Source organism: Delphinus delphis, chromosome 3, assembly GCF_949987515.2.
Source record: "Delphinus delphis chromosome 3, mDelDel1.2, whole genome shotgun sequence".
Lineage (NCBI taxonomy): Eukaryota > Metazoa > Chordata > Mammalia > Artiodactyla > Delphinidae > Delphinus > Delphinus delphis.
Window position 1 is genome coordinate 143,403,478 of NC_082685.1, and position 24,120 is coordinate 143,427,597.

At 38.1% G+C, this 24,120-nt stretch overlaps 1 protein-coding gene and 1 long non-coding RNA gene across 3 annotated transcripts in view; one reads left to right on the forward strand and one right to left on the reverse strand.

Moving 5' to 3' along the window:
- The window catches only part of RANBP3L (RAN binding protein 3 like), a 47,687-nt gene that overhangs the window by 13,089 nt on the left and 10,478 nt on the right, over nt 1–24,120 (forward strand). Inside the window, exons 2-10 of the mRNA XM_060009588.1 lie at nt 9,411–9,469; nt 10,531–10,570; nt 11,073–11,150; nt 11,995–12,069; nt 16,217–16,288; nt 16,628–16,767; nt 20,031–20,134; nt 21,234–21,318; nt 23,887–23,989. Coding sequence (XP_059865571.1) covers nt 9,411–9,469; nt 10,531–10,570; nt 11,073–11,150; nt 11,995–12,069; nt 16,217–16,288; nt 16,628–16,767; nt 20,031–20,134; nt 21,234–21,318; nt 23,887–23,989 — 756 coding nt within the window. The remainder of the gene's footprint in view (nt 1–9,410; nt 9,470–10,530; nt 10,571–11,072; nt 11,151–11,994; nt 12,070–16,216; nt 16,289–16,627; nt 16,768–20,030; nt 20,135–21,233; nt 21,319–23,886; nt 23,990–24,120) is intronic.
- The window catches only part of LOC132423629 (uncharacterized), a 39,840-nt gene continuing 16,563 nt past the window's right edge, over nt 844–24,120 (reverse strand). The window contains exons 3-4 of one of the 2 annotated variants that reach the window (XR_009519019.1): nt 1,523–1,663; nt 844–1,130 (exon numbers count right to left, since the gene is read on the reverse strand). This is a non-coding gene — a long non-coding RNA (uncharacterized lncRNA). Of the gene's footprint in view, nt 1,664–24,120 lie in introns of both variants that reach the window. The other variant, XR_009519018.1, reaches the window with a different exon arrangement.

Sequence of the window (24,120 nt, forward strand, 5' to 3'; positions counted from 1 at the left end):
GGAACACTCACACAGTCTGGGATGACATCTCAACTAGGCTCGTACAGACCACAAAGGCAGAAGGGCTATCACAGCTCAGGTACATCACAGCTTCATAACGAAAGAAGCTGTAAAACAGGCATTTAACTAAGCCAAGAGGGAGCCTTTCTTAGAGGAAAACACATGAGATTCGGAGTCAGCTCTCATGTGTTTTAGTCCCAGATCTCTAAGTACGAGCTGCGTGACCTTGCACACATCATGTAATTCTGGAGGCTTCGTTGTCTCATGATCCAAGGGTTTAATAACTTACCTCTTGAGGATCGTATCATGTAGTAAGAGCCGCGGTTTACCGAGCATTTCTCATATGCCAGGTACTGTGCTTAGCATTTTATCTACGTTACCTCGCTAAATCCTTACAACTTTGTGAAGTATGTCTTACTATTCCCATTTTACAGATGAGTAAACGTGGCCTCAGAGGGATCAAGTGATCTGCCCTAGTTCACAAAGTTAGTGAATTGAAGAGACGGAATTTGAATCCAGTCTCGTTTTTGCCAAAGTTTAGGTTTATAAAACCCTGCATTCTGGCTCGTGGTAGTCATTTACTTAGTCACCAAAGATTAATATACTTAGACACGTTTTATAATAGATGAAGTATGATACAAATATACATTTTCACATTACACATGTGCATAAAAGAAGCATCATGGGAGATCAGCGAGGTCTAACTTTTAGGTCATATGAAGTAAAACATTTCAAAAGGCAAAAGGTTAAAGAGTAGTCATGACATGCATAAGCATGTCATATGGTACTGTTTTAAGAAGATAGAAAAAGAAATAATTCAAAGAGTCATGTTTTGACACTGAAAACAATAGTAAAATTTAATGGAGTATGCTGTGTTGGCTGTTGAAAAAGGTCTCTTGGAAAACAAGAAGGTCTTCATGAAACCGTTCAACTCACTGAACATCCCCCAATATAAAGCACACTGCACATGACGACCATGTCTTTTGGGATACATTACAGAACACTCTCAAAAATATAAAGCCAGTTTCTTCCTTCATCACTGTATTTTGATCTGCAGAGTGATTTTGCCAGATGTTCTGTATCAAATGACTTACTGAAAGTTTTCTGTTCTTTAAAATCTGTGAAGTTCCCTATATATAACGACATTAGTGAAGTACATGACTTTAAGAAATGAGAGAAGAATTTTTCTTCAATTGAATTGCCACAAATCTCCAGATTCTAAAATGCAAACGAAATCAAGTCGCTGGCCATAGCCCACCACCACATACGACCGGATTATAAACTAAGCGGCATGGTTTGGTGTTGAGGTTGGGGTGAGAACACATTAAACACAGAGTTTTCAGGGGCTTGGTCCGACCTCCAGAAGGGTAGCAAGGTCTGTGTGTGACACAACCTCTAGTTCTAGCTCACATCAGATACTTGAATTATTTTTATGTCTTGGTTTTTCGAAATCGATCTGTGTCTAGATGGAGACCAATATACAAACCAGTTGAGAAAAGAGTCTAATGTCTTTGGAACTTACAATGAATGGATCTCTTGAAGACTAGCAGCATAAGAAGCAGATGAGTTCAGAAAATCGGATGGATTAGACAAAGTTCCCAGTGGTAACGGCTGTATTCAGTGGGTTGCGAGATACTTTTCTCATCTTCTCCAATGTCGCATTCTGAAAATGAGTAATTTCTTTATCAGCATGGTATTTATGAGAAAAGGGATAGCTTCCTTTGTTTTATTCTAATATTGATTCTTTTTTTTTCTCAAGTGTGTGCTTACATTGAATCAAAACCAAGAAATTCTAGATTTCTTAGAGCAGGCAGTTTATAATTCCATTTCCAACAAAAATTTACAGCAGTTCAAAAAATGCAGAATTGAGTTGAGAAGTGTTTTCTCCTTTTACTTCCTATAATGTATGTATTACAACACACTTGTGTTCATAGTACACAATTGGTTATAACTTCAGCAGGGACGACAAGGCTGGAATTGTTCCAGCAGGGTCCATTTACCTTGTGTCTCAAGTTGAGCTGGTGCTTTGTGAGTTCAGCCTGGCAATTTCCTATGTAAATAGGAAATTGTATGTGAATGTAAATAGGAAGTTTCCCTCTGGGGTCCTGGTTATTTTACCTTCAAGTCAGTCCGTACAAAACATCTGATAAAGTAAAATCAAGAGTGTCCCATCATAGTTAATAACGACTCTGTGGCCCTACCACCTCCTTCTGTAAAGACATATTTTTTAATATTTTGGTGGGTAATTTGTTGTTTAGTTCATTCCTTTTGCATTTTTACAGAATTCCTCCATAGATGGCTAGAAATGAGTACAGAATGTCTTATGCCTATAGTTCCTTCATGAATTGGCACAGATTCACTTTTCTTCTGGGGCAACAATTCGTCATTTCTTAAAACTATCTTAAAATATTTTAACATAGATTTGAGGGCTTTTTTTTAAAAAAATCAAATTGTGATTCAGACCCTCTACATCCCCTCTTCCTGGGTCTCCTGCTATGATTGATCTTTTTTTCTACCGAAGATGTCATTTTTTATAGTTGAGACTTTAGATGTTTTAAATTCCTGTTGAAAAATCTTTGAACTATGACAAATGCTTTTGATGTAGTTTATGCTTTCAGGCTAAATTTTCGCTTTGCTGAAATAAACATTTTAACTGACATTTAATAATCCCAAGCAAAGATATTTTCTAAAAAATTTCCATTACTCAGATTTCAGACATATTATTAAAACAGAAGACTCCTTGCATCGGAGAGGAAATCACTGTTTTAAGCAGAATATCTGAATGACTGATTTCAATATCAGTATCGATATTTCAATATCCTAACTACAGGCATTTCTTTTTAGGTCTTCAGAGTAGCCCTGGACTTCACCTTACATTGAATCACAATAATCATAGTGTGTAGTTTGAGTTGTAATTCTTTTCTCATTAACTGTCAGGTTACTCAGACGTCTGGAGATCTAGTCATTAACTCCAAGGGTCTCCACTGCCATCTTCCTAGATTTGGTCTCAGCGGGCAGACACCTGGAGGTGCTCTAGAGGACCGGTCCTCAAACACGTATACAGACCACCTGGGGATCTTGTAAAATGCAGATTCTGCTGCAGTAGGTCTGGGGTGAGGCCTGAGAGTCTGCATTTCTAACAAGTCCCTGGTCAATGCTGCTAGTCTGTCTGGACCACACTTTGAGGGGCAAGGATCTCTAAAACTATCAATGGGCCATGGGCCTGAATTCAGAAACTTCCTGATATTAAATAAGAAAAAGAAAGATAGGAGTAAAACAAGGAAAAGTGAGAAGAGAACCAGGGGTAAGAATAAGGTAATGAGTGAAAGGAAAAAGAAAGACCTTTGAGGAACAATTAAGAAGTTTCCCCAGAGCTAACAGGGTAGCTAGGTGATGGCAATGACATAGGACTGGAGGAGAGGAGGGAGGGAAGCTAACTTTTATTGAGTGTCTTCTGTGCAACCTGTGCTCTGACATATTGCCATGTGTTTAGGCATGTATATGTAAATGGATATACATGGATATATATATATCTGTGTATATATGGAGGATGGATCGATAGAGAGAAAGATATTCTGCCTTGTTCCAAAAAGGTTTGAAGAAGCTGTACCAGGTGCTCTTACATGCACACATTTCTTCTATCCTCATAACAACCCTTTTAAAATATATATTGAGAGAGACGAGAAAGCTAAGCCTTGCAGTAATTTTTTTTAAAGCACAGCTCTAGGATTATCTAACTTCAGAGCTCCAAAATCCATGCTTTGACCAGTCAGAGAGCCAGACACGAGTGAAAGAGGTGAAGAGGACAGTTTTGGAACGTGAGAAGAAATGAGGAAAGAGGACGTGGCAGAGACACATGGAAAAATCCAGGGAGAAAGAGAGAGGAAAATGCAGGGCATGCCAGGGCTGCAGTCCAAGTGGATAATTCTAGTCCTGGTAGCAATTAGAGGCGACCCATTTGGCAGTGTCCGCTCCTCTGCAGGAGGGTTGTTGCCACCATCTTTCCTGCCAAGAGTGTTTCCACAACCTTTGTGGCCCTGGTTGGAGTAGCCTGGTTCTATCCAGTGTGGAGAACTCAGTTTTCACCTTAATCACCCTAAACTACCAAGCAGGATGAAGCAGTCTGCCAGACTCTCGGTGGGAGAAGCCATGTAGCAGAAATGTGGGACCCCTAGAGCTTCCTGCCCCCATGCCCACTGGGACTCCATTCTCAGTCTGTTCCTCCTCTTCCGGATCTGCTTTTGGCTCAGTAGACACTCTTAAACCTTCTCCTTTGAGATGACTGAAAATCCTCCAGTTACTTTCCTACGTGAAACACGTTTGTCAGAGACTGAGTGCCAATAAAATATATTGAAAACAAAAAGGTAGGAACAAGACCTTACAACTCACCCAAAATTTTGGGGGAAAATTATGGTACATATTAGAATAGGGAGAAAAGAAGTGTATATTTACTGTTAACACTGACCATTACACAACCTTAGAATCCTGAAGAACAAAGCTCTTACATTATGCATAATGTTCTAGCTGAATTCTTGTCTGGAGATGTGAAGGAGTATTTTGAATGAAGGTGAAGGACAAGAACATAAAATGCCTTTCAGTAGATTAGACGGCATTATAAAGAGCAGATCTTTAGTTATTCAGAAGCGTGCTATTGCACTCTGAATTCAGTGACTCCATCTTGCCCACACATCTATTTCCATATACCTCTATGCAAAGAACAGGTAGGCCAAAGAAATAAGATACTGGGTACTTGTTAAGCAGTATAATTCAATAAGAAGTCTGTCGTTGGCCAGGAGCGTGAGAATTGTCCTTTGATCATGAGTGTCTGACACTACGGTAGAAAAGAAATTATTTTCAAATTTGGTTTTTATTTTTTCAAAGTTACGTATATTCATGTGGTTTAAGGGATCAAATGGTCCTACAAGACTTTTCTGGAAAAAAGTAGCAATCTCCTCCTGGCCCCTTCCTCTGCTTTCTTTTTTCTTGGTCCCCAGAGGTAACAGCATCCAACTCACAGCTGTTTCTTTTGTATTAACCTCCATATAACCAAATACTAGGCATTTAGGGCTACTTCTCTATATTTATGTTTAGGTGCTACTGGTTTGCAACTATGGAAGAATTTAGGTCCCTTTCACAGATTTTTCTGACCCCTTCAACCCACTACCACCATACACATGAATGGTTTCCATTCCCCCATCTTCCCAAAATCACTGCATCAGAAGTCTGATTAGATCAATATTCAGTATTCACATCGTCATGATTATGTAATATATTTTGATTACTTTTGTTTTCCTGACCAACTTTTTGTTTTCTCTGGATTTAATAATTGTATCATATTTTTGTTTTGTTTTGTTTTCTTAGTTCTCTACGTACTAGTTACCAGTCAACCCCCAAAGTCTCTTCCAATTATCTAAATATGCTTTCAAAATATTCAGTTACTTGAGATATTCAACTGTTTCTAGTTCCATCCTTTTGGAGACTTCTTTCCTGGAGTCTCCTCAGGGACCTCCCCCATTGTGGACTGCTTATTCTCTGCAATTGGTGTACTGCTATCGTTCTGGGCTATCCTCTCACCATCATCCTGGAGGCTGCCTTCACCTCTTCTGAGTCGGTGCCCCTGTTTCTTGGCTACTTAGTTTACTAGCTCTTTTGGTAGAGCACTTCCTTTAGAAGCATCCTGAGAATGAGTGCATGTGGGATACATACTTTGAGAGCTTACAGTTGGAAATGTTTTTATCATGTCTTTACACTTAATCGGTACATTATATTAGCATATAATTCTAGACTGGAAATCATTTCCTTTCAGAGTGTTAAAAGCATTGCTCCTTTGACTTCTAACTTACAGGATTGTTGTTGTGAAACCTAAAGCCATTCCGATACCTGACCCTTCATATGTGACTTTTTTTTTACCCCCTTTTCCATGCCAATAGGACCTTTTCTTAGTGGTGTTCTAAGATTTCACGATGTGCATTGGTACGGTTCTATTTTCATGTATTGTTCTGAGTATTGGATTGGCTCTTTCAAACTGGACACATATGTCTTTTGATTTGGGGAATTTTAATGATCTATTTGTTGATAATTTCAAGCCCTCTTTCTCTATAGCTTCTATTAGTCAGGCATTGAAGTGACTCTTGGACTGATCCTCTGAGTTTTCTTATCTCTTCTCACATTTTTCATTTCTGTTCTTTTGCTCTGCTATGTGGACTATTTACTCAATTTTATTCTCTAAATCTTCTATTGATGTTTTTAAGGCAACATTGATGCTACTACCATATTTTAAAGTCCAAATTTCTAAAAGCTTATTCTTGTTCTGTGTTACTCTTTTTAAAAAATAGTATTCTGTTTTTGCTTCATGGATGTTTCATATCTGTGAGGATATTAATTATATACATATTAGATATATAAAATATATATGTATGAAAATAAATTATTTGTATATAATTTTAGAAAATATATATTAAACTCTCTGCATCGTCTTTTCCCTCCAGTTTACTTTCCTTCTGTTTACTCATTCAACCACTGAATTGTATGTCTGGTGACCCTTGATTGCCTGCTTATACTTAAGAAAGAGGCACTCACGAAAAAGCTCATCGGCAGCTATGTGCACTTGCACTGGGTTCTCATCATCTGGTTTGACCATTCACTGAGAAATTTGTTTGCCAATAACTTTTGTTCTTTTCTTTCGGGTTGCTCAGACTCCCAGAGAAAAATCTTATAATTTCCTGCCTGGAGGAAATAAACCTGGCTGCCAGCATTCTGTGAACTGAGTAGAGAGTGCTCAGACTGAACCTCAATATTTTGTATGCGTGGTAGGCAGTATAACAGCTCCCTAAAGATGTCCGTATCCTAATGCTCAGAACCTGTAAATATGTACCTTATGTGGCAAAAGAAACCCAGTAGATGTGATTAAGTTAAGGATCTTGAGACGGGAAGATTATTTTAGATAATCCAACTTCATCTTCAGCCTCATCTTATACCACTGTCCTCTCCCTCTTACCTTGCAGAGTGACTTGTATACGGTCACCCCTCAATACATATTTGTTGAATAAGTGGATTGATCAACAAATATATTAGAAAGAAGAAGGGATACATTTTAAAATATATCATTTTAAGGACCGTGATCTTATTTTCAAGTTTTCCTACTGGGTCAGGTTAGAAAACTGCTATGAACCCAATGGCTTGATAAATGTTTACTTTTGACTTTGTCTTTGGAGCCAAAGGACTGGTTTGAGAAAGGGAGAGAGAATCTAGATGGACGAGGAGGTAAGGAGGTCATCTGTTTTCCAGCTAATGAGCTGGGCAGTGTCAGGGAGAGGAGGCGGCTACACTGAGGCTAATATACCTTCAATCAGACAATGTATACCTAGATCCTAGCACAGTGGCTGGCACAAAAAGATACTCAATAAATATTTGTTGAATTGATGAAAAAAAATGGCCTTCCTACTTTACCACATGCCCTCCAAGCTACAAGTAACCCTTTATGATTTCCTACTTAACGCTGCCATTGAAGATCACTTCTGCCCATTTTTAGCTCTATGTTTTGATAGAGGAAAAGTCAACATGCTATTTGTCTATGGTTCGGTCAAGTCATACTATTTTAAGGACAACTATCCTAAGTCCAATTTAGAAGAGGCCCATTTATTATTCCACTTCATAAGTATTCCACTGCATACTCACAAAGACTATGTCCTTTCAAAGTCATTAGAGATCTCATTTCTTAAATCTAATGTAATTGCTGAAAAAGGAGCTTGTTCTAAGAAAGAACAAAGAATTGAGCTACAGTTGAATATGGACGGCAATGCAAATATATTGTTGAGCATTTTCTGCTGTGGTTCACTTGGCTCCAAGGGCAGACAGCACAGTAAGCACTTGCATAAAAAAATGAAGCTTATCTTGCTGGACCGAAAGAAGGTACCCAAGTTCACAGGGCCCCAGGAGCTTGGCAAAGGGTGGTCTGGCAGAGTTTGGACACGCTATTATGGGATAAGATTGTGGGTAACTGGAAAACCCCTTTCTGGCATATAAAAGATGTAATTATCTGGTAGTTCCTTGAGATTCTTCAGCTAGACTTTTATTTATTTAACCAGTGATGGCAAATTACCTCAGCTTCTATGCCGGCATGATACATCGGTAATGGCTGCTAGAAGCCTATAATGATAAAAGTTCTGAGGAAATATTGGGGCTCATCAAGAAAGTGTTGTCATAGATTAGCAATGTCAGCTATGAGTTTTGGAATAGAGATTGGTGTCACGCCACATATTTAATATCCTTTCAGGCTTTTTTTTTGGTCTTATTAAAATCTAAGTAATTATATCTAAAAATCCACATAATTTTCACATAAATTCTGTAAAGTAAGTACTGTTATAGTCTTCATTTTTTTTTTTCGGATGAAGAAACTTAAGGTACAGACATATTGTTTCCAAAGGTATATTGCCAATTAGCGGTGGAACTTATATTTGAACACATGCCTCTCTAACTCCAGAGCCCCTCCAAGCTTTTAACAACCATATAATCTTCCCTAAGAATTCTAGAGTGCTGATATTTAATGCTGTTATCACTCATTTATACCCTAGAGTGAATGAGTTCCTTTCTATCCTTACCTAAGAGAGGAAAATATAAAAGATTAATAAGGTTGGCAGGGCTGAAGACAAACTACCTACTTTACAATACTGTTTAAGACTGATTCTTAGTCTAAATATTGAAAACCTGACTTAGTATATGACTAGTCAAGGAAATATGAATTATTCCTGGATTATTTAAGTACATCTGTACCATTTATATTTTGAGATCCAAACCAAGTAGAAGTATTACTCTCAGATGAGATTTTTTTTTTTTTTTTTTTTTTTGCGGTATGCGGGCCTCTCACTGTTGTGGCCTCTCCCGTTGCGGAGCACAGGCTCCAGACGCGCAGGCTCAGCGACCACGGCTCACGGGCCCAGCCGCTCCGCGGCATGTGGGATCTTCCCGGACCGGGGCACGAACCCGTGTCCCCTGCATCGGCAGGCGGACTCTCAAACACTGCGCCACCAGGGAAGCCCTCAGATGAGATTTTTCATCCTTTGAAATGTTTTATTCTAAAAGTAAGGATGTTAATCACTACGTCACGATGAGTTTCCAAATGCAGGTAATTGTACTTTGTTTTCCTTAAACATTTAAAGGTTGTTCTTTTAATGGGATGATCTCTCTATTTATGGAAACATATTACTATCACTTTCCCCGAATATTTATTTCTCTAATTAATTGTTAAAATCATTTGTAAATATGCGATTTACAGCATTCATGTAAAACAATTTGGATTTTACCCAAAGGCAGGGAAAAATACAAACCCAAAAAATCTTCAAATATTTGTAGTTGGTGTTAGAAATGTCAGAGTATTGTTTGATTTCTTGCATGTTCTTTTACTTTTACAGAAAAATCTGTCATTGCTCAACCAATATTTGTTTTTGAAAAGAGAAAACAAACTTTTAAGGTAAGATCAAGTCACTTTTCTTTGATTTTTTTTTTTGAGGTATTTATTTATTTTGGCTGCGTTGGGTCTTCTTTGCTGTGCGCGGGCTTTCTCTAGTTGCGGTGAGCAGGGCCTACTCTTCGTTGCAGTGCGCGGGCTTCTCTGCGGTGGCTTCTCTTGTTGAGGAGCGCCGGCTCTAGGCATGTGGGTTTCAGTAGTTGCAGCGCGTTGGCTCAGTAGTTGTGGCTCACAGGGTCTAGAGCGCAGGCTCAGTAGTTATGGTGCACGGGCTTAGTTGCTCCACAGCATGTGGGATCTTCTTGGAGCAGGGATTGAACCCGTGTCCCCTGCATTGGCAGGTGGATTCTTAACCACTGCACCACCAGGGAAGTCCCTCTTTGATTTTTATTTTGACAAGATTGTATTTCGAGAAGCTAGCTATACTAAATGATACCACTGCTGCATAAATTTATCCTCTGTTCTTCACTTAGAGGAGTAGTAACTCCAGCATATTTACATCATAGGGATTTACTGACAGCAATTTGGCTGAAATGGGAAGCCAGAGGCCTTATCTTGAAACTATGGATAACATGCCATTTTTACCAAATTATCTGTTTTTTTTTTTTTGGAGTGACTGGGAAAGGGGAGGGGCTGAAGGAGATTAGGAGGGCTAAGGCTCATCATGTATTCCCCACCGCTGACCTAGCTTAAAACTGGATATAAAATAAGTTCTAAACTGCAATATATGATTCAAAAGAAATCTTGAGGACTCTATTTGCTTTTTCAGCATCATACTAAAATCACTTGCTTTGAAAGACAAACGATAGCATTAGTAGCATTCTCACTTTAGCCTAACTAGTATTTTCTTGTTATTCATTCTTACTTATGGAGGTAATTTACCCTACTACCCACAAAACTAACTAAAGAAAAACTCAACTCCTAGTGAGTAAAGGTGAGCAGCTTTTCCTAGCCTAGCTGAATAGACCTGGCTTCTGAGAATTCTCTTATAAAGTGACAGGGTGAAAGTCTGATTTGAAAACAGCAAACACTCAGCTCTCACTGGTAGCTTTGTTTCCTTCCAGAGACCTGCAGAAGACACCCTGTATGAAGCAGCAGAACATGGTAACGATTTGTATCCTGTTATTTCAAAAGCAATCTTTATACAAAGAGATAAGTAGGCACAAGCATTTTGGCATGTGGCACAGACAATGTAAAATCGAATGGTTTTTCTTGTTTTTAAGCATGCAAGTAGACTGGCTCTTGTTTTGAAAGATGACATGTAGGTCTTTGAGAACACTGATGTTAATAACGCTAAAATCCCATGATTCTCCACTGCCTGTACTTCAACCTTCCAAAAGCATTCTCTATACAATCTCAGAATGTGTACGCAACTTCTTGCCAAGGCCACTTGTTTCTAATTGTTTCATCGTAGGATGATATGCCTATCGGTTTATAATCACCAAGTTATTAACCCCAATATCTAACACTGTGCTTCAGGAATTAACACATTGTCAAACGATGATATATCTAGAGAAAAGGAAATTCTGTTTCTCCTCTCATATCATGGATTGAGGCTAATTTGTTATTGCAATCAGTTTTACCCTTCACATTGAATTTCTTACAGAGTGTAATGATTCTTCAAGAAAGCGTGTCCGGTCTTCGTCTTTTACTTTGCATACTACAGATTCTCAGTCCCAAGGAGGTAGGTATAGCCTTGACTGTTGAGTGTTCACTGTTATGTTTACTCTGAGTGTGACACTACTAAGGGACTGTTCAAACACATAATGTTTAAAAATCTACCCATTGATAGTGTTTATAATATATTGTTGTATGAAGATAGCAGTTTATAAATGAATTGCACAGTGAGTTATTATTTAAAAATTCAATTAATCAACATTGGAAAAAAGACTGAAAGGATATAAACCACAGTGTTATCTTAGGTAATGAGATTACAAGTGATTTGGTTCCCTTGTCCATCCCCCCCACCCCCCACCCCCAGCCCACTCCACCCCCCCACTCCGACCTTTGTATTTTGCTGTGTTCACAAAGTTTCTGCATTAAGCATGTATTAGCTTTACAATTAGGAGAAACTGCTACTTCCTCCTAAGTAAACATCTACTTAAATAAACAGATGTCTGCTTTAAAAAAAACACTTTATTCTAAGAACTTTATCATATGCTGTGTTTTGAATAAACCATTAACTTAGTTTGCCTCTCTCCTACACTCAAAGCACTCTGGTGACTTCTTTTATGATAGATCACACTGCCCTCTGCTGCGTCATACAGCTATTTATGTATATGTCTGTCTCCTCCACTGAGAGTTCCTTGAGGTCATCTTCACGCCTGATAGAGTGTCTAACACACGATGATCATGTAAATATTTACTGAATAATTCTCACCAGAGGCACTCTTTATTTTTAATCGATAAAAATACAAAGATTTTTCTAATCTGGTGATAAAGAAAATTTTCCAAAACAGCAAAAATCCAAATCAAAAGAAAAACAAAACTCACTTCCTCATTGACTCCAGTTTGCAATCTGCTTTTAGCATCAACCTTGTCCCAGAAGCGACTAAGATCGTCATCCTTCACGGATCTCCCGACCTTCCCCCCTTCTGGGCCAGGTAATAAAGAACTTCTTAGAACCTCAAGCCTGACACTCTGACTTTTCCAAATCCATTCTTATTCATGACGAGCTTTCTTTTTCAGCTACTATAAAACTCTGACATTTTAGTGGCAAATAAAATAGGGGCCTTAGCAAAGTATGCATGTAAGGCTACGTTCTGAATTCCAGCCCCACAAATCTAGACAGTATATCTGTTTATTTTTGGTAGAAAGTTTAAGCTTGATGACGTTTTTTAGGATTTCATGTTTATGACAGTATTATTTTATGTAAGGTAGCCCTATAAAATATAGTAACTTGCTTTATTTTCCTTATTATTGTCCATCTGTACAGTTTATAATATATGCAGTACTCAAAATATATAACTGTGTAGATTCTCAAAGTTTATGCTTTAAATTTATATTCTAAAGTTTAGAATATGATTCCTTTTGAATTTTTCACTAATTAAAACATTACCTCTTTTTATTTGAAATTTGTAATACTTTGCTAAGTAAAACTATTTTATCATAATAAAATATTTGAAATGGTTGAAACATGCTCTACATCAAGATTATGATTTGTAGTCTTGTATATTTTTGTTTCTACTGAACAACCAACTGCCTTTTCCGAGTTAAGCTTACCATAAGAAACAGAAAATACGAACTATTCACTTCCTTTTAGCGGATTCTACCCAGGAACCACAGTTTTCAAACTAATGAATTTATATTCTTATTAACAATTCCAAGCGTGACTGAGCAACAATATGGTCAGACACCTTTCACATACAGAAGAGACAGGTTCTAGTTCAATAAGCTCCATCTATATGTGCCTGACAAGTTACAGACATTAAGAGGAATAGGGGTCTTAATCCCAGAGGATTTGTTTTATTGTATTTGTGCATAAAGTAAAGGAATGGCTTTAAATTATCTGGAAGACTGCTTCAATTCATTTTCTAAAAATCAGACACACATACAAAAAGAATGAATGAAAAAACCACTGATATTACCAAGCACATCCCATTTTATGTTGTGCAGAATCTTGGCGCTGTTGGAATGGAGACAAATAGTACAATTTTAAATGGCCCATTCAGTGTTACTTTTTAATAATAAAGATCATAAAAACCATGTAATTGAACTTTGAATTAGAGAAGCTATTCTACCCCAACATTTATAATACTTCGAAGAAGCAATCCTTATTCTTTTCTCATCTCCTTTAATCCAACACTCAAAGGTTGCTATTTCTGCGACTGGCAACCAAGAGGTGATCTCTGAGATGTGTAGTACAGACACACCTCGTTTTAGTGAACTTCACAGATATTGCATTTTTTACAAATTGAAAGTTTGTGGCAACCATACCTCAAGGAAGTCTATGGGTGCCATTTTTCCAACAGCATTTGCTTGCCTTGTGTCTCTGTGTCATATTTTGGTAATTCTCACAATATTTCAAACATTTTCATTATTATTATACCTGTTATGGTGATCTGTGATCAGTGATCTTAGATGTTACTACTGTAATAGTAATTTTGGGGGGGCACTTAAACCACGACCATATAAGTCATGATGGCCAACTTAATAAATGTGCATGTCGACTGCTCCACCAACCAGCCTGCTCCCCCATCCCTCTCCCTCTTCTCAGGCCTCCCTATTCCCTGAGATATAGCAATATTGAAATTAGGCCAGTTAATAACCTTATAGTGGCCTCTAAGTGTTTGAGTGAAAGGAAGAGTCACATGTCTCTCACTTTAAATCAAAAGTTAGAAATGATTAAGTTTAGTGAGAAAGGCATGTCTAAAGCCAAGATAGGCCAAAAACTAGGCCTCTTGCACCAAACGGTTAGCAAATATGTGACTGTGAAGGAAAAGTTCCTGAAGGAAATTGAAAGTGCTACTCCAGTGAACACATGAATGATAAGAAAGTGAAACAGACTTATTGCTGATATGGGGAAAGTTCTAGTGGTCTGGAGAGAAGATCAAACCAGCCACAATATTCCTTCAAGCCAAAGCTTAATCAAGAACAAGACCCTGACTCTTTTCAGTTCTGTAAAGGCTGAGAGAGTTGAGGAAGCTGCAAAAGAAAAGTCTGAAGCCAGCAGATGTTGGTTCATGAGGTTGTAGGAAAGAAGCCATCTCCATAACATAAGTGTGCAAGGTGAAGCAGCAAGTGCTGATGCAGAAGCTGCAGCAAGTTATCCAGAAGATCTAGCCCATATCATTAATGAAGGTGGCTATGCTAAACAACAGATTTTCAGTGTAGATGAAACAGCCTTATACTGGAAGAAGATGCCATCTAGGACTTTTCATAGCTAGAGAGGAGAAGTCAATGCCTGGCCTCAAAGTTTCAAAGGACAGGCTGACAATCTTGTTAGGGGTTAATGCAGCTGGAGACTTTAAATAGAAGCCAGTGCTTATTTAGCATTCTGAAAATTTAGGATCCTTAAGAATTATGATGAATCTACTCTGCCTGTGTCCTATAAATGGGACAACAAAGCCTGGATGACGGCACACCTCTTTACAACACGGTTTGCTGAATATTTTAAGCCCACTGTTGTGACCTACTGCTCAGAAAAAGATTCCTTTCAAAATATTACTGTTCAGTGACAATATATCTGGTCACTCAAGAGCTCTGACGGAGATGTAAAACAAGATTAATGTCATTCATGCCTGCTAACACAACATCCACTTTTCACCCCATGGATCAAGGAGTCATTTTGACATTCAAGTGTTATTATTTAAGAAGTACATTTTGTAAGGCTATAGCTGCCATAGGTAGTGATTCCTCTGATGGATCTGGACAAAGGCATTTGCAAACCTTCTGGAAAGGATTCACCATTCTAGCTGCCATTAAGAACATTTGTAATTCATGGGAAGAGGTCAAAATATCAACATTCACAGGAGTTTGGAAGAAGCTGATTCCAACCCTCATGGATGACTTTGAGGGGTTCCAGACTTCAGTGGAGGAAATAAGTACAGATGTGGTGGAAATAGCAAGAGAACTAGAATTAGACGTGGAGCCTGAAGATGTAGCTGAATTGCTGCAATCTGATGATAAAACTTGAACAGATGAGGAGTTGCTTCTCATGGATGAGCAAAGAAAGTGGTTTCCTGCTCATCTAGCCCTGGTGAAGATGCTGCAAAGGTTGTTGAAATGACAATAAAGGATTTAGAATAAACTTAGTTGGGGGTTTGAGGGGACTGACCCCAATTTTGAAAGAAGTTCTGTGAGTAAAATGTTATCAAACAGCATTGCATGCTACAGAGAAATCATTCGTGAAAGGAAAAGTCAACTGATGCTGCAAACTTCATTGTTGTCTTATGTTAAGACATTGCCACGGTCACCCCAGCCTTCAGCCACCACCAGCCTGATCAGTCAGCAGCCATAGACACTGAGGCAAGACCCTCCACCAGCCGAAAGATTATGACTCTCTGAAGGCTCACATGATGGTTAGCATTTTTTAAGCAATAAAGTATTTTTAAATTAAGATAGGTATATTGTTTTTCATAGCAATAAAGTATTTTTAAATTAAGATACATATATTGCTATTGCACACTTAACAGACTACAGTATAGTGTAAATGTAACTTTTATATGCACTGGGAAACCAAAGAATTTGTGTGACTCACTTTATTGTGATACTCATTTTATTGCAGCGGTCTGGATCCCAATCAGCAATATCTCTTTGGTATGCCTACAATTCTGTTCTTGCAGCCAAGACCACAGTCTTATCCCATCAATTCACTTCACAGAAAAATGGCCTAGAATAATGGTCATCTTTACTTTTCTCTTCGGGTATCATTAAAGAGTGGGGAAGGGGCAGAATTTGCTAACAGTTTTATAACATTCTATAAGAAATATATACTAATGCACACAGATGGTTCACTACCAATTCAGAGTTTATAATCTGTAGAATTTCTCTCAGTATTCAATTTCATGATTCTAAAGAAAACTCTCTATTTCACTTGCGACCTAATTTTCACTTATTTTTCTGAGTAAAAAGACTGTAGCGAAACTCACCTTGCCATCACACTTTTTTAGCATAATCAGTGCTCTCATGAGCACCGCCTATTACTGTTAGTGCCAACAGCGACATCTACTGGTGAGTTCAGTGCAAGACCGTTAAAACAGTAGAAACTGACTATAGGTTTAAAAATTTTTGTAAACATGTTTTTTACAGTGAAGAAAAACAATGTTTTTATGACATCAACTTTTGTGCAAAGGAATGTTGATATGAACAGTGCAGAACAAGGTATGTAGCTTCTCTTTATTACAAGAACCTCAGAAATTTTGTTTTACCATCCATATCTTAATCTCTCTGTGTGTGTATGGTGGTATGGTGGTTGAGTGACAAAACATGAAGGAAAGCATTTGGTAAGCTAAGTCCCATGATCAAAATGAATAGTTACTGGGTTAAAAGTAGGCAGGAAGAAAGTACCAGGCAGCTCACTGGCTATTTTGACTTTGATTAGTTAACATTAACCCCTCGTTTAATCATGACTTTAGAAAATTAGCATTAAATTAGTAAAAATATAGAGAGGAAAAGTATTCCACTGAAGATATATTGACCCTTTCATTCTGTTCTTTTAAGGTCCTGTGAAACATTCTGAACATGTTCTAAGACCTGCTATCTTGCAGCCACCTCAAGCTCAAAAGTGTATAAAAGTAAGAAAAGCATTTGGACACGATGTGCTGGAATCCTGCAAGAGTAGAGAAAAAAACAAAAATAAGGTAAGAAAACCTCCTATTGTAGGAATGACCTCAATTCCCCATCCTTCTTTTGGTAGATTGTTGTGGGCCCCCATATCCGGAATTAGGGGCTGCCTGACCTTTGTTCTGTTGCTGAAGCAGCTACCAGGCTGGAAAAACAGCTGGACAAGATAGCCAAAAGCCCTCAGTAACCTTATTAAACTTGTCCTCTTAAACTGGAGGGTTGCTCCCGGGAACAAGTCTTGCGTTATCTCCTAAGCTGTAAAGCTGAGTCGTGTGTAGTGGGGACCTTTGAGGGTCTTGTCCTGGTGCATTGATCCCATGTGAGAATAAGGGAGCAATGCGGTGGCAGGGGCCAGGAGTCAGATGTCAAAAAAAGGAAAGGGATTTTTTTTGTATCTTCAACTGGTGGACATGCTAGTGTGGCTTCCCTTCCAGACCCATCTTCATGGAAACAGGAGTAACGAACTATCTCCACAGTGTAATTGGGAGGGCTTGGGAAGCCTCTGGAGACAGAAACAAATTCTCTCTTCCAACTGAATCACTTGCTGTGGGCCTTTCTAAGGAGATATTCATTTTACTCAGGCCATGCAGATATGGGCTTGGGGATATTCTGTTGCTATAGTTCTATCTGTGTCTTCCAGAAGCAGACACTTGAGAGGAAGGGAACACAGGATCAACAGGGTGGAATTTGAGAGTTATTCCATCAGTCATTTGCTTCCAGCTAAACTACTGAGGGTTGATCACCTGGTTTTGGTTTTTTTCCCAGACTGAACATGAGGACGGTGACACATGCAAGTGTTAAAATACCAATCATTTAATCAATTCAGTGAAAATAATCTGATTGGTACTAATCCTACCTTTACTGCTATCTAACTGTGTTTTCATTGACACATGTAAGTGTTAAAATACCAATCATTTAATCAATTCAGTGAAAATAATCCGATTGGTACTAATCCTACCTTTACTGCTATCTGTGTTTGCATTCTTAGACAAAGCACCCAACCTTCTCTTTTTTATCAGTGAAGTGAGGGAGTTGAACTTGGTCAGCATTTACCATCATTTTTTTTTTTTTTTTTTTGCGGTACCCGGGCCTCTCACTGTTGTGGCCTCTCCCGTTGCGGAGCACAGGCTCCAGACGCGCAGGCTCAGCGGCCATGGCTCACGGGCCTAGCCGCTCCGCGGCATGTGGGATCTTCCCGGACCGGGGCACGAACCCATGTCCCCTGCATCGGCAGGCGGACTCTCAATCACTGCGCCCCCAGGGAAGCCCTAGTATCATTTTTATATTTCCAAATCTTTTTCTTTGTTAAGACATGATTTAATGAGACCCATTATGAATTTTAAAAATCATTTCATCATTTATGCATGATATATGATGTGACTTTTAGGTATAACATATTTTAAATTTCAAATCAGTATTTTATTAAACATTTTCACTTAAATATAATCATCACTATATTACATAAATTCTTTACCTATTTAAGGAGTGATACATGTTGTTTAATTTGTTTTAAAGTATGTAAGAAAAAGTATTATATGTTAACTAATTTCTAAAATGTTATTACATTGCTTTTGATTTTGGAATGGCATGTTCTATAAATTATAGATTAAAATTTTTATTGCACATTATGTCAAAAGTTGATCAATATTTATTTTTGCCATGATTTTTTGAAATCCTGCATTGCATGTATTTAAAATAAAATTTGTAACAAAATAAAAATAAAGGGGGCTTCCCTGGTGGCGCAGTGGTTGAGAGTCCGCCTGCCGGTGCAGGGGACGCGGGTTCGTGCCCCGGTCCAGGAAGATCCCACATGCCACGGAGCGGCTAGGCCTGTGAGCCATGGCTGCTGAGCCTGCGTGTCCGGAGCCTGTGCTCCGCAATGGGAGAGGCCACAACAGTGAGAGGCCCGCATAACGCAAAAATAAATAAATAAATAAAAATAAAGCATAAGATAAATTTTCAGGCTATTGTTTATAAGCATTTCTTCTTGAATAACTTATTAAGGGCATAAATAGAACTTATTCCTAATAAGTGAAAAGCCTAATTGGATATGCCCATCATTGAATTTTCTCCATTGAATGATGATTTTTGAAGATCTAAAGACAAACTATATATAAGATGCTATGTCAAATGGATAATTAATATGAACCTGCTGTATAAGAAAATAAAATAAAATTCAAAACTTAAAAAAAAAAGATGCTATGTCAGAATTCTGACAAAATGTTATAATTTATAGATCTAGTAAGAATTATCTGTAGGTGAATTTTATAGAACTTATTTTTATGATCTTTATTAACTTGTATATCAAAATTAGAGCAATTTTCATTCATCCTGTCATTAGTTTTGGTCACTTATTGCATGTAATTCAAATAATATATGCCTAATAACAACTATCTCAACCAACATAGAGTTAAAAACTACCATTTTGGCTGAGATAAATCATCTGAGTGACTGAGTCATAAGCATGGACTTTGATCTTTGCTAACCAACGGCACATACTCTCTTGACACGTATTTCTCAGCTCTCAAATTCTGTTACAAAGGGAAAAATACTCAAAATTATTTTTATTGATTGATATAAAATTAAAATGGAAACAGACCCCATTTACCTTTAAAGATAGGAAGTTCCTGCAACATCTTTGAAAATCCCTGGTGGAGGAAGGGATGTGTCCACAAAACACTGAGGACACTAGATTAGATAACAGATAGGGGCTCCTTCCAGATCAAAAACTGCTCACTCCTTCATTTATACATTAATGCAGGTAAGGTGCATATGTATATACACATCAGATGGAGTAACTAACTGATTTAGTTACCAGTCGGAAGTTTCTAGAGGAAGAGATGGAGTTTTCTCTCACACTGGGTGGCCATGATGGTGAAGCTCTTAGGGTGTTTCCAGGGATTAAATAGTCCTGAAAGATATTTACTAATCTAGAAATGAGAATTAACTCCACTTGGCTAAAGGGGTAAAAGTAACAAAAGGAGGTGGGATTTCTGAATGTTCGCGTTCAGTCTGGTGTCAGGCAGACCCAGGCTCGAATATCAGTCCCCTTTCCTTGTTGCCCAGGCCTGCCCCCATTATTTAAGCTTGTTAGGTCAGTTTACTTACCTGTAAAATGTGTTTAATAGAAGTACAAAGTGTATAGAGTTGTTCTGAGGAGCGTATGAAATAATGTATATAAAATGTTTAGGGTAGTACTTGAACAAAGTAAGTTTTCAACACATTTATATATCTAGTAAGGCAGTTTAAATGAACTTTTTGATGGATTTTTTTCTTTCAGATTTCTGAGGAGAACTCCTATTTGCTAAGTGAAAATTTACCAAGTGCCAGAATTTCAGTCCAGCTGTCTACCAACCAGAATTTTTTAGGTCCTACATCAGTAGGGTAAGTTAGTGATGGGGAAACAGGTGGTGTTCTTTCATTCTTGCTTCCTTTTATCATTATAACCATTTCCGGGAAAAAAGTTTCTGACATTGTACAGATAAAATGCCAAGATTTCTGTTTGAAAGGAGATTTTATAAATATACAAATTTAAAATGTTTTTTAAAACATCTCTAATATTTAAATATTATCATATTGATATTGGATCATCTCTATTGTCTTGTTGACTTGGGTAAGTATGTTTCAAATAGGTACAGCTAAATTTTTATTTAGTTAGGCATTAATTATTGGCTAATAGATTAGCCTTTCCATGGCATTCTTTCTTTCCCCTCTTTTAAATTATTGCTGGCATTATTATTTATTAACATAGGTTGGATAGACAACAAAGAAAGCAGTAGAAATATGCAAAGTGAAAGTTAATATTTCCTAGCATCACCAGTGATGAGGGCATGTTTGATCTGAGAGAAGATTACAGCTAGCCGTGGACATTCTGGACTCGCGATTAGGGCCCACGCAGGTACCTCAGCCCTTACCTACTGTGCACATTGGGGATGCAATAGGGATCCCGGAGTCCATCTGTCAACAAACAGAGGGCTGCATGTCTTTGAGTTTCTCATTATGCAAAACACTTAAAACACTAAAAAAAAGTTTCTGGGAGGGAAAAACCAAATTAAACCACTGCACACTCAAGTATAACTGAGAAGATAGATTGGCTTTGCTTTTGCCCTGAGATCTTGGATCGCTAAAAGCATTGGCCAGTTGGGGAAAAGGAGAGTGGAGACTGGAGACTGGAGACGAGTCAGTGCTGGAAAAGCAAAAAGATAAGGGCTGGGCAGCTCCCCTGTTGATCACACAGTCCGTTTGGACTGGTCTTGGCCAGTGCTGTAACAGCCGTCAAATATTTTGAATAGCATGCCTGGAAGTACCTATCTCAATTTTTCCATCATTTCTTATTAACTTTAGATAAACAAAAGTTAGCAGATGTTTTTATGCTTTACATAAATCTATTAAATCATCTTATTATTTCATGTGCTAAGGTTTAAAATGGCTATATTCACTGCTACTATATTTAAAATAGCAAATGCTTATTTCTTTTCCTTAGATGTCAACCAAATGAAGATAAGTATTCTTTTAAAAGCTGCAGTTCTGATTTCGTTTTTGGAGAAAACATGGTAGAAAGAGTTTTGGTAAGATTTTGGCAAATGTTTCTATTATTATATAGAGAGCTGTCACTTCAAATTTCTGAAGGCAAATTAATTAAGACAATGTTAAATTGGAGCATACTTTTTAACTCCTGAGTTCAAAGGCACATTTCCTGTCTTTAACTGGAAAGGTTCTCCTGGGAAGCAAGTTCTAGTTGTTAAAATAATAGACAAGAACCACAGAGGAAGGGAATTGTATAATTATAACATTATTACTGATAAGAAATACTAAATACTTCTTTGACTTGCATTAAACCAGAGGTACCCAAGGAAATCCCAGAACTGTCTGCAATAGTTAGATAAACTCAACTGGTCATGATATTTTAATACAGTTTTTCAATAGCATTTTTTATAACAAGATGCATTTAAAATCATTTGCCAAATTTTTCTCATTAACCACAACTTTCCCCTTCAAGATTTTACACTGAAAAGTATTATTATAACTTTTTTCTCTAGCTGTAAGAGGAAAATCATAGTCTTTTACTTGCCTAGGAGAATGTACTTGCCAAGTGGAACCCCCTGATTATTATTACCATCCTCCTTAATTAATACTGAGCATCCTCCTACGTGAGGCAGTTGCTGCTTTGTCCTCCACAGGGCACGTTTCTAAAACAGAGCATGATCTACAGTGGGGAATTATAGAGCCAAGTGGAAGCTGTGCAGCAAATGTGCCCACGGTTTTATCTGGTCCAACACATCTTTATACTCTTTCCACTTTCACCCAGACCAGAATCTTGGCTGAGACAAGACAAGGAAGCTAGCTTGTCTCAGGGCTATTAGATGAAGAATCCCACGGAGGATGTACAGATTTTAAAACCTGTGCAAGGGCTCAGAATAACAAAAGGACCACCAACTCATGAGGCCTGTTTATTCCAAAATTTTAAGGGCTTTCACAAATCAGTTACTTTTAAGATCTAGCTTATTCTACACCTGCCTCAGGCTTAACCCCAATTCCAAGAGAAGTATCACAGCTTCTCAGCTTTGAGGCACCCTTCTGCCACTCCCAAGATGGTCAGCTCCAGCAATCCTAGAGCTGTTGACCTACACCTTTGGATGTGAACCAGAATGGACCAACTTCCAGGCAATATATTTAGGCACATTTATTCTAGATTAGTCGCAGCTTCTGTAAGATGTCACAGACACAAATAAAATACTCTTCAAACCTCATGGGATCAACTTTAACATTCAACTCATTTAACAGACATGGATTGTGTTCTTATGATATCTAAAGCATTGGCATTGGTCTCAAGTTTGGTGGCATATTACTATCATCCGGTGAGCCTTCAGAGGACTTATGCCTGGCCATCTCCCCTAACCAATTAGATCAGGATCTCCGTGGGTGAGGCCAGGTGTCAGGAGATTTGAATATACAGCCAGGATTGAAAACCACCTGGGTAAGTGGTTATGCAAAGCTAAAGAAGACCCTGTCCTCTAGAGACGTTTATAGTCCAGTAAGGGAAAGAGAGAGATACCTATACAAATGAACTACAGTGGGAATTACAGATTTGGTGTGAGGAGGTAGGTACCTGTGTGCATTTCCTATGGGCGCTTCAACTTTGACTTACAAAGGAACCTGAGCTTCCTGTCTCCTTAAGCTGATAACATGCTAGGATAGCAGGAGCTGTAGAGATCACCTGTGTTTGTCCTCTAGTTGATCCTGTAATCCTGTGGCTGTGTGATTTGGGGGCCAGGATGCCCTCTTGATTTGTTTGCTGACCATGTGCTTTTAAGAGTGAGTCATTAAACTTTCTGTGCTTTAGTTTCTGTTTTCTTAAAATGGAGATAGTTACACCCATCTCTACCAATTTTAACAGATTATCTTGATGTCCAGTTAAATAATGTGAAAGAATCTTGAATTAGTAAGGGAAAAGATATAAACCCAAGTTCTGAAGTATTGTCCAATTCTCCCTGTTCTGCAGGGAGCTATGCAGGGGGCTGTACAGGTTATAAATGGCATGGAAATTACTTGGTCTTTCTTCACACAGGCATTGATTACAACACATGTGCGAATCCCCAGGTACGCAGCCTTAAAAATTGATTGTTGGCAAAAATTGTCTTAGAGGAGAAGTTAGGATTCCTTCTGTAGTGATGATGTGAGACAGCTAGTGGGTTCTTTGGATAACTTTTTAGTTTTTTAAATGAACTGGATAGAAAGAGTCGACTGTTGAGAATACTGAAATACCTTGAAAAAGTGACAACAGCTGCATCTCCCCCTAGGCATCAGGTTGGTGTGGTGGTAGCATGGGACAGCTACTACCTCCTTTTGGGTCTCGAAAAGCTTTCCCATTGCCCCTGGAACTAGATGCCACCTGAAGTAGGCTGGTGGTAACTAGATTGTTTGCTGAGATCAGAACCAACGTCTTCTAATAATGGGGAGGAAAACCAAGGTCTTCTAATAATGGGGAGGAATTCTCTGTTCAGCACAAAAGGAGCCCAAAACAAAAACAGAGCTTTTGGGTTTGTTTGCCACCCTGAGAAGAACAAAAGTATCTCTTGGCTTACTGCAAATATATGGGGATAAAATTAAGTAATACATCTTTTTCCCCCACTTAGGGTACTCAAAAACTCACTCAGCCTCAACTTGAAAATGATTCATACATCAAGGAAAAACCATTCAAATTCACTTTAAAATTTCCTATCAACGCTCCAAACTCAAGTAAGAATTATTTCATTTGTAAAGCATCTGATTCAACTGGTGTACTTCCTGTTTTTCCATGTCATTTGTTTAATATCTATAAAATACAAAAACAATAGCCCTGTGTTTTAAAATGTTTGGTGAAGATTAAA